Here is a 10,014-nt window from a genome sequence, read left to right as displayed (position 1 = left end):
TTTGTCGAATTGGAATGTTTGTTTGTTTTTATTTATTTTTATTATCTAAGATTGAGTCTGTTTGTATACAGTTTGAACCGATAGCTTGTAATATTTTATTGATAGAATATTTAAAATTGGTTATAGGGAGATAATGTGTATTGAGACCTGTAGGTTATATACTTCTCTAGTTTTTAACAAACTCTGTCAGACCGGACATTGGAATGTGTTTGGGAAGCACCTGGACACCAGCATTTACTCTGTACTGTCTCTGTCTTCCTCGTACAACCCACCTGTCAGGCGGAACTCTTGGGACACGAACCTGGGGAAGGGAGAGGTGCGGCAGATTTCTTGTCTGCATCAGTGTGTAGTCCAAGTGTCGCCACTCAATAAAACCTTTCAGACGAGAGTTTGAAATCTCCTCCTGATTCAATGTTGCTGCTGATGAAAGGTTCTCTTTTGGGAGATGTGTTTGTGTGGGTGGTTGGGGTGAGGGGTAGGTGGGCACAGTATTTTTCTCCCCACCTCCCACCCAGGGGCGCATCACAGCCTTCCGCCGGTGCTGGACTTACCACAGTCTACATCCGCGTCCTGTGTCCGGGTGTATTCTTGCGCGGCAACAGTTGGTTGCTACATCCCTGTGGCTGGTCCAGTATAAATCCTGGCACGCAGATTGGTTCTCTATCCTAACATGGGGTGTGCACGCAATTATTAATGTTAATTAATGTATCACAATATAAAATACAGTAATACTGTTGTGGCTATAAGCATTAGAAAATTTAAAACTCAGCGATTCATTGAAATAGTTTTAAGTTGTGACATATGAAACAACACAAGTACACACACACGCACACGCATTCACGTACTTTCAAAATTCTATCTACTTGGCAGAGACTTTATTTTCACCTCAAATCTCAGTTAATTTGCGGGAAGCTGAAAAGTCCACAGAAAATCTTCATTCGCTATTTTGGCAGATACAGATGAAATAAACGATATTATGTTTTCACAAACAGATGCTTTAATTTATTGAAATTCAGTGTGTAAGAACTGAAATCAAGATCCTTGGCTTCGAACACCGTTCTAATAATCAGCACAGCTCATGTAAATCTGACATGTTCTACTTAGTATGCTGGAAAGAGTGTTTGTGTGTTTCCTTCCATACAATTTCTCATACGGGTATGTCACAATATACCCAATATAGATCAAGTAAATATGGCACAAGCCCAAGGTGACAGTCTTTCAGTTGAAAAATAAGTCTGGTAAACATGACCCCGAGCACCGCTTCATTTTATTTATTAATTTTAATTTCTAAGAGAAAGTAAAGTACAATGAAACATCAGTTTTCATTCACTTTGGTTATAGTCGATTTTCGCTTTTGTCGAAAAAATAATATGTATACCTCTTTCTCCTTTCCTTGCCGTCTTCCATACACAAAGAAGGGTCTGCAGAATAAAAAATGCGATGCGAAATATTCATTTATTCTTTACTTTAGTAATTTTTTTTTTTAGATTTTAGATTATCCACCAAAACCGAGCTTTTTGTGTGTCTAGAAATCATGAATTCTATGCTTATGCAAAATATCCTGTCACATTCTTCTCTGTCTCTTTCGCTTGTCTTTTGTGGTTACACGGTGTAAGGGAGATAACCTTCTAATGAATGAAGGTAATGCAGAAGTTCCCTCCCGTGTCTGAGTGTATCGCAATGACAGACCTGTAGCCACCACGTTTACAAATGCCTCAAGGGACCAAGGGAATTATTTTCCACGTCTGTGGCATTTAAATTAAAAATGTTTCTGTAATAATGAAAGTAAGTAAATCTTCTAGATGTTTTAAAAATAAACGTTCATCAGCAACAAAATAAAGTGTTGGAGATGAAGCTTTTGTATTTGTAATCATTTGATCCTTTTTAAAATTCTTTTTCTCTTTTCCTTTCTCTCTGTCTTCCTTACTCTTCTTCCCTTTTTTGCTCTGTTCTCTCTTTTTGCCTCGTAATCAAAAGAAAACGTGTCTGCATGGATAACAAATATTATATGCAATTTCTGGCTCCAAACAAGTTTCTTAGGGGATAATAGTCTTGTCTACTTTTGCTTTGATTAGCTGCAGTGTTGCAAGGTTTTTTCTTGTGTGGTAAATTAAAAAGTAAAAGCAAAACAAAAGGAACCACTCAAAGAACAGAAAGCTGTACCCACCATACTGGCAAATTCGGCCAAGCTTGGGCAAATCTTGCGTGTTTGCTGGGATAAAAATTGATCAACAGCGTGACACTCGTGGTTTGAGGTAATGAATGAGAAAGAGAAGACAGATCGACTAACGGAAGGAAACAACTAGTTTTCTAAATCATGAATAGAAACGTTTAAAAGGCGAGAAGCCCACAAAACAACAAGCTCTACCCGGTGGCGCCTGGGCCGAGTAGGACAAATATGTCTTATCTAGGCGAAGCATCTTAGAACACATGGCTCTGTGCGCATATGAATGAATACATAAGGGACGCAAGTCCTGGAACCTTTAGTAGTTGTTGTTCCACTATAGATTACTTCCCTTTAACTGCTGAAAAAAAGTCAATCGATGAGGTTGTACTTCGTTGTGTTTGAAAGAAGTCAAAGATCATGTGTTCAAGCTCCCGTCGGTTACCGGTTACTACACTCAACATGGGTTTGTACTCAAACAATTGAAAATAAGAAGAAAACAGTAAGTAATATCAAAATTCGAATGTATATTTTACTAAAATATGATTTTTTTGGTACTTTATGTTTGATTATATCATGTAAAGTTTTTTATTTGTGTGTTAATTTCCAACGGTTGATTTACTTTCCGATCAGTGAATTCTCTGTCGCATACAGTTGTAACCGATAGAATTTGTTGTCATTTTAAAACTTTTATTACTGCAGAAATATTTCATCAAAATGTTTAGCTTCCATTGTGGATTCGTAGCTTCAGTTACATTTTTTTTACCTGTATCTCTTTCATTTTTTTGAGTCTTATTTTAATAGATAACAATCGATGGAGCGAAAAAAATCCCACTTTCATTCGCACATATTTTGAAAAAAAGAAAGAAAGAGAGATATGACAGATTAAAAGGAGAGAGAGAGAGTGGAATACTCCACGCTCTTTCTGTTTCTGTTTCTGAGCGTCCTGCCAGAAGCTTTTACTGTGTGCTATTTTTTGCTTCATAATCATGTTGTTATAGTAAGTACTAATTGTATCACATGCTGCTCTTTGTCTTTAGTCAGCGAAATAGTTTGGCTTCGCCATAAACACAATGTAGGTGACTATCATGTTGTGTAACATCTCATGTACAGGCGGCTGTCCTGTGGAGAAAGGTTATGTACTTTACAACAATCGGTGTCTGAAGCTGTACACCATCAAGCAGGACTACCAGACTGCCAGAGGGCGATGTGAAACTGATGGAGCTCATATCTTTAGCTTGAAGTCACGTGAGCTGTACGACCCGCCGTTGCTGTTGGTACTGGACACGATGGGTATGTTACCCATGGCTGCTGACTTCCAGTTGATGACGTGTGCTATCAGACAAGCGTGAAGTATCACCTTGAGGTACCTGTTTGCTTTAATTAATTAGTGGTCACATGTAGATGTTCACTTACGCCTTAAGCAATCATACCACGAAGTTGTATAACTGGACTGAAGGCTAAAGATTTTTAACAGTTAACTACTAAAACGAGGCTGGTTTGTAGAAAGCTTCCGCTTTAGTCACATTCATTGTTAAGACTCGCCTAGACACTGCATTTCTCTAATACAGTTCTGCCTAATGTAGACCAATTGTCTACAGAAACACGATCGCAGATGTCGTGTCTTTGTCTTTAAATACTGAGTTCACGACTTCACATGCTAAAATAACCTGTAAATGCTGTCAAGTGTAAAATATGATAAGGGGGTTAATTCATCAGATAGTTACAAATTGTTCGGACTGTTTTCTCGTGTGAAATAATTATATACAAGATAAAACATCTACCTCTGCCACTGTGTATCACATTCACTTTCTCGACAACCCTTACATTACAAGGGATAAGAACACAATGATGGAAGGAGTGATTTCAATATTGCTTTATTTCGTCAAATTGTAACATGACCAGTGTGCCATGGTAAAAGTAGGAGACTGAGACCAGCGGACTGACCGTTACTAACGTAGTGTTGACAGCTCATTATTTGTCATTCACTGCTTCTATATGTCAACCTGACAGACATATCCATTTCTCGACGAGCAGGGAAGGTCGTTGAGCATGATACCGCTCGAGATGCCGACTACAACACAGTCCTCGTTGTTCAAATAGTTGTCCGGTTGAGTGTGGGCCCAGAGTCCGGTATTTGTCGGCACACAGGAGTTGTCACTCCACACACAAACTGTCCCTCCACTTCAATGTCAGTTGCTCCAACCCATAAACCTTGGGCTATACCCTGGAGAACTTCACCTGAGCACAAAGAATGAGTTCTTTTTTTTAATGAATATTTTATCTAAAGGTCTACATTACATCTAATGATGTCTACTGTTGATTTTAACTAGGGCTCGGTTTGCAAAGTGCTCCGTAATATAATTTAACTGACAGGCAATAAAAAGAGACAAGTTTGTCTCCACTTTAGACAAGGTTACATTTGCTGATGAAAAACAAAAGTAGGATATTACGGTATTTATATTGCGTTCCGGCATGCAACTTTTAAAAATGATTATTTGTAGTGTTTAATTAAAGTGTCAGAAAAACAGAACAAAAACAAAGTCGATGATTTACTGTTATACGTCGATAGCATTTTATCGTTAGTGATATATTTTAGCTGGAAGTTGAATTGTTAAAATAAGCCATTGGTAATTATTAATATTATAGATACAATTTCTAGAACTATTGCACCGTTATAATGATTTAAAACTATTCTAATCTGCTTAAAACTCAGAGCCAGACAATAATCAAGTGAATTAACGAGGGGACGTTAAATCTGCAGCGAGGCCCTCGGACATAATAACCACATCTGACTATTATTTGTTAACATACTAAAACTACTCTTATGATTATGTGTTACAAATGTTTAAAACTCTTCCCTTAATCAAAGGTGGGGTGGGTGGGCTGCCTGTATTACCCACACACAAATTTGAGGGTATTTATTTATTATTTACTGGGCATTGCGCTTGTGTGTGTTATTTCTCTCACCACCATCAATTAAAAGTTTGTGTTGACCAGGAAGTGTCCAGATCAAATATTAGATGCTTACTCTTCATTTTTAACCACTAGCCAACCCTCCGCTACAAGTAAAAGTAAATAACACAATATAGATTAACAGATATACTGATTTCTATCAGTCTTTCAAATTTCAACAAAATCTGATCTGTGTAGTAGATTGGAAATTACCTTTTTACAGGTGGTTACTCCTACTACCTACCTCACATAAAATACCTTTTAATTTTCTATATAAAAATATTTGCACAACAGTATATAATAGCAACTTAAACATGTTTAGTAGTATTTAGTAAATTAGTATTTGAAATGGAGTATTTGGAATATGAAAAATGATCAAAAGGAAAAGTGTTTTTTTTAATTTAATTATATACTTTCCAGTATGTCATTTTGCAAATGAGCTTTTCGAAAATTTCAGTATAAAGTCAGTGTTAGTAACTTCTCATACAAAGTTGTAAGATTTCATTTCTTCACTGGCTGCCAGTCGTGGGCCTTTTAGCCTACAAACATTTCACTTGGACTTACCCTGCGGTTTGTAACACTTGTCCTGGTATCTCACTGCCATCTATTCGCTGTACTTTGTGTATGAGTGAGTGCATGTTGTACAAGTGCGGGAGTCTTAAATGAGAATATTGATACATATTTGTTGATCATCTAGTCTATATATGGTGTAGGTAAAGTGCTCTGAGAAAATTTTAGAAAGGCGTTGTACAAAGTTTCGTTCTTGCTATTATTATTGCTATTATAATTGCTATTATTATTGCCATCCTCCTCCTCCTCCTCCTCCTCCTCCTCCTCCTCCTCATCATCATCATCATCATCATCATCATCATCATCATCTTTTTCTTCTTCTTCTTCTTAACGTCAGTATGACCCTTTTTAAATTTTGGATTGACCAATTTTTTTGTACTACTCTCTATCTGTGCTGTAGATGACAGTAACGTTTGTATCAACTTACCCCTCGTGTCCAACAGATACTGCAAGGCCGGGACGTCCTGATCACGTGACTTGAAGAAAAAGAGATGAGCTCCATCAGCTTCACAGCGCGTTTTGGCAGTCTGGTAGTCTTGCTTGATGGTGTACAGCTTCAGACAACGATTGTCACAAAGCACGTAACCTCTCTCCACAGGACAGACACCTGCACAAACAAGTTTACATCGCAACATGTTGTCAGGAACTGACCTTTACATTAGCGACCCTCGGCATTGTAAGTGTAAGTAGTGTGTACTGGTGTAGTCACTGTCAGTTTTTGTCTGCATGTCTCCGTGCCCACTGTGTCTGCACGGACTCTGGCAGAAGAGACTTTCCTACAACGGATAATTTGACTTCCAATGGTACTACTAATAGCTGCAGTCGGACGTTTTAACGGACAACGATTTGAAATTAGAACTTGTAGTGTTGTTCTGCACGTGCAGTCATGACAGTGAATCGTTTTCCCTTACAAAGATATCTAACAAGAATGTCATATCAGGGTTACTGTCTACACTTCGATAAACGAGCTGAACCCAAACTATTTAGTCACGTGACTTTACAAGCATCGCGCTCTATTCTAACCGGGAAAAGTAGCCAGAAATAAACAAAACTATTGTCGACTAAACAAATAAAACTTAATATAAATAGTATCACCATCCCTCTCCTGGTATATCACAGTAATAAAGCAGCTTAAATTCAGACGGCTGCTGTAGTCCAAAAGTAATTCTAAGAGTTGAAAAAGCAGCACAACGATCAGTCCTGGCTTCTGGGCTGATGTGCATAAGCGAACTTAAATTTCTTACTGTAGTTGGCTGACTTAACCGCAAATTTGACTCAGCTGAGTTCGTGGATGGCGAGAATCGACGTTGGTGTGCATGAGCGGACTCAGGTGCTTGCTTAGTTAAGAAATGGGTGAAGACTTGTCCTTTTCGGAATTTGCGTGGATTGTCTCGCGTTATATACAGACAGCCAATCAACAATCGCTTTGTTCGCGCGTTACGCTTTTATGTTTGCTCCTGTTCAGTCTTTTCAACCACGATACTAGCTTTTGAGATTGAGGCATTTGCCTGAAAAAATTGGAAACAATTACCAAAAAGAAAGACCTAAGGCCAACTGGAGGGATTGTCAGATTCGGCTTCTGATCAGCTTGGTGGAAGAGCACAAAGAAGGCTTTTGAAATACGTGGACCGCGAAGAAAAAAAATCAGCTGTGGAAAGACATAGTAGTTGCCATCAGTGCTCGTGGAGAGCAAAAACGGGAATGGGCCCAAATTAAAAATAAAGGTCAAATTTAAAAGCCAGGGTAGTCAATGCCCTCCTGTATTAAATCGCGAAGGTACATGATATTGACTCGCCGAAAGCGACATCGAGCGTAGAGTTCATCGTCGTCATACAGGTCACATTGTTTGTGTTTTATGCTGTGCCAGCAACTCAGTTAGTGATGTTTACTTAGCCCTGTTTGTGTCTTCCATAGTTGAGTCATATTCTTATGAGGATACACTAAAAATGAGTGATCGTAAACATTACAAACTATAATAAAGATTGTTTTAAGATATGCTAAGTGATACAGTACTGTGAAATTAGAGATGAGTTTCATAATATTTATCTAATATTTATACATGTTTTGTTATCAATAAACTTGCTATTACTGTGATCAGCAAACCTGAATTTCTAATTCTCTTTGATCCTTTACCTGATCGTGACATATATTTTACATAATATGTATTTATAACATACATTACAATCATAAATTTTATCTATTCTGTCATGTTAATGCTAGTTGTTGTCAAGGCAACAGCACCAGTGATGCTTATTACTGATAGACTGATCACAAATGAAGTTTTTAAACTAGAAAAACAAGTGATAAGAAAATGAACTTGCCCAAGGTGACAGTCGCCACACAGGTGAGAGCCAGTAGCATCACGATTGTGAGACGAGGTGAGTGTGAGACGGCCTGAGAACAAATAGTGAATACACTCACGATGGCATTTGATTGAGTAGACTAATAAACAAGATCCAACAGAGAAAACTAATCACATTTTCCGTGCACTGACGGAGAATAAAATTTAAGATCCCAGTATGAACCTGTTCAATATCAAACCTGAGTCACAATCAAAAAGAACTTGTGAATAATAATCATAAAACATTAAATCTGCGACATACCATCACTTGATTGTAGTGTTAAGTTCTTTTAATATTCTTAAAACAACAGCAGCGCCCCAGACTGATACAAACTTTCAATAAGTAGTGTGTTATCTACATAAACTCTTACCATCTGAAGACGTCTGTACTTCTCGCTGTGTTCACGTGGTTCGTAGAGGAGAGACCTCGGACTGTCTGAACACAGGGCGGCATCAGCAATATATACTCTCGTCCACACTCCCGGACATGGCATTAAAAATAATTATTTTGTGAGAGAAGGTGGGTCATTAACAAAAGTTATCCACGTCACGAGAGGCGTTGTCTGACATGAACTCGCCCTGTCATCAAAATTCTATTGTGTTGTCTGGAACTCGAATACAGTTCACAGCTCGCGCACCAATTATTTTTTTGTATGGAGACAATCAAGTTAAGACAAAAATGGGAGTGTGATGTTCCGGAAAAACATTTTTGCCTCATAAAACTCAAAGATTTAACAAATGAGATTTTCTTTTGATGACCACACCCACGTGTTGTCAGTCCGTAACCATAGCAGCTAATGTGGACATAATTTAGTGTCACAACCTGTTGATTCAAATGTCGTTATGTGCGTTGGAGTTTTCATTGATAACTTCAGTATTTAACAAAACAAATGGAAAACTGTTTCACCTATTGATGACCTAAGCAAGGTAGGGGGAAAAGATACAAACGTTATTGTTAAGAAAGAAAAGTGATTAGGATACAGGGCTGACTCCTTAATTTTTAATGATTATTAAAATCTTAAATTATGCGTGTAAGTCATTTTCAGATAACTATGACAAAAATGTCTAAGTGAAGCTGTTTGTTTGGAATATGAAAACAAGATTTTGCTCTGTGATAAGCAGAACACCTACACAGTTATTACCCAAGACATGTCCTCCAGTCAGAACTTTGCTCCGATATGTTTACTTCAAATGATCGTCAAGTCAAAGTTCCCCCAGTGATGGATGAAGCAGAAAAGTATCCGAGCATGGAAAGGAGACTGTAAAGACCATAAATTTTATGGAAACTCTGCATCAACTGTTATAAATTGTCCTGCCGATGTGAGTAGTATGATTGTGATCTTAGCATTCATCATCATCAAGGAAAGGTACCTAGCCTTGCACTGTGTAACATCACACGTACCCTGTACAGAAAGGTTACAGTATTTACGGTAGTGTCATCTTTATTTTTTTATTTGGTTCAACATGACTACCATACTTTTAAACAACTATGTGAAGCTGACAGGACTCATCTCTTTCACTTAAAATCCCGTAGTTGGACAAACCGCCCATTCTGTTGAAATAACTTCAAACAATAAGTCCATCGACCTGTCACAAGCCGTTTGGATGAGTGGACGTCTATTGTTTTGGGTTCCACACTATTCTAGTCTGTAGGTGCGCGTGAGGGCGAGTGAAAGTAACTTCGCGAAAGACAGTTGTGTTCCATGTCCACACATCACTACCTCTACCGCTGCAAAACAATCGTTTTGTCATCACTAAGCACTCGGCTATCTATGCCTCCATCTACTATAAATTATTAAGGGCTAGTTTACTCAGCATTCACTTTTGATTCTAATTTTTTAAATAAAATGTTACAATGAGATTAAATGAATGTTTCGGATGAGAAGAAAATCTTCATGTTTGTGCAGGTCAACGGATAAATCCTAAATTAGGTAAAGGTCTGTGGATTGGAGCAGACGACATTGTAAGCCAGGGTCACTTCCTG

The 10,014-nt window shown here is 38.0% G+C and overlaps 1 protein-coding gene across 1 annotated transcript; it reads right to left on the bottom strand.

The window, feature by feature from the left end:
• Positions 1-4,259: 4,259 nt before the first annotated feature.
• LOC112561528 lies at positions 4,260-8,466 on the bottom strand. The gene is made up of 4 exons (XM_025234081.1): positions 8,402-8,466; positions 8,011-8,083; positions 6,117-6,296; positions 4,260-4,405 (listed from the first exon to the last, which is right to left on the bottom strand). The coding sequence occupies exons 1-4, from the start codon at positions 8,402-8,404 to the stop codon at positions 4,260-4,262; spliced, it is 402 nt and encodes a 133-aa protein (XP_025089866.1). The 5' UTR covers positions 8,405-8,466.
• Between the last annotated feature and the right edge of the window lie 1,548 nt (positions 8,467-10,014).

Source organism: Pomacea canaliculata, linkage group LG4 (assembly GCF_003073045.1).
Source record: "Pomacea canaliculata isolate SZHN2017 linkage group LG4, ASM307304v1, whole genome shotgun sequence".
NCBI classification, from domain to species: Eukaryota; Metazoa; Mollusca; class Gastropoda; order Architaenioglossa; family Ampullariidae; genus Pomacea; species Pomacea canaliculata.
Note: the sequence above shows the minus strand (reverse complement) of the source record. Positions and strands in the feature narration are given on the sequence as shown.

What these genes read in the sequence shown, in the direction of transcription:
- LOC112561528 (XM_025234081.1), bottom strand. An exon ending in TGTGGCGACTGTCACCTTGG is followed by an intron (nt 6,297 to 8,010) that starts GCAAGTTCATTT and finishes TTGTTTGTGCAG; the next exon opens with GTGTCTGTCCTGTGGAGAGA. An exon ending in GTATCTGTTGGACACGAGGG is followed by an intron (nt 4,406 to 6,116) that starts GTAAGTTGATAC and finishes CTTTGTGCTCAG; the next exon opens with GTGAAGTTCTCCAGGGTATA.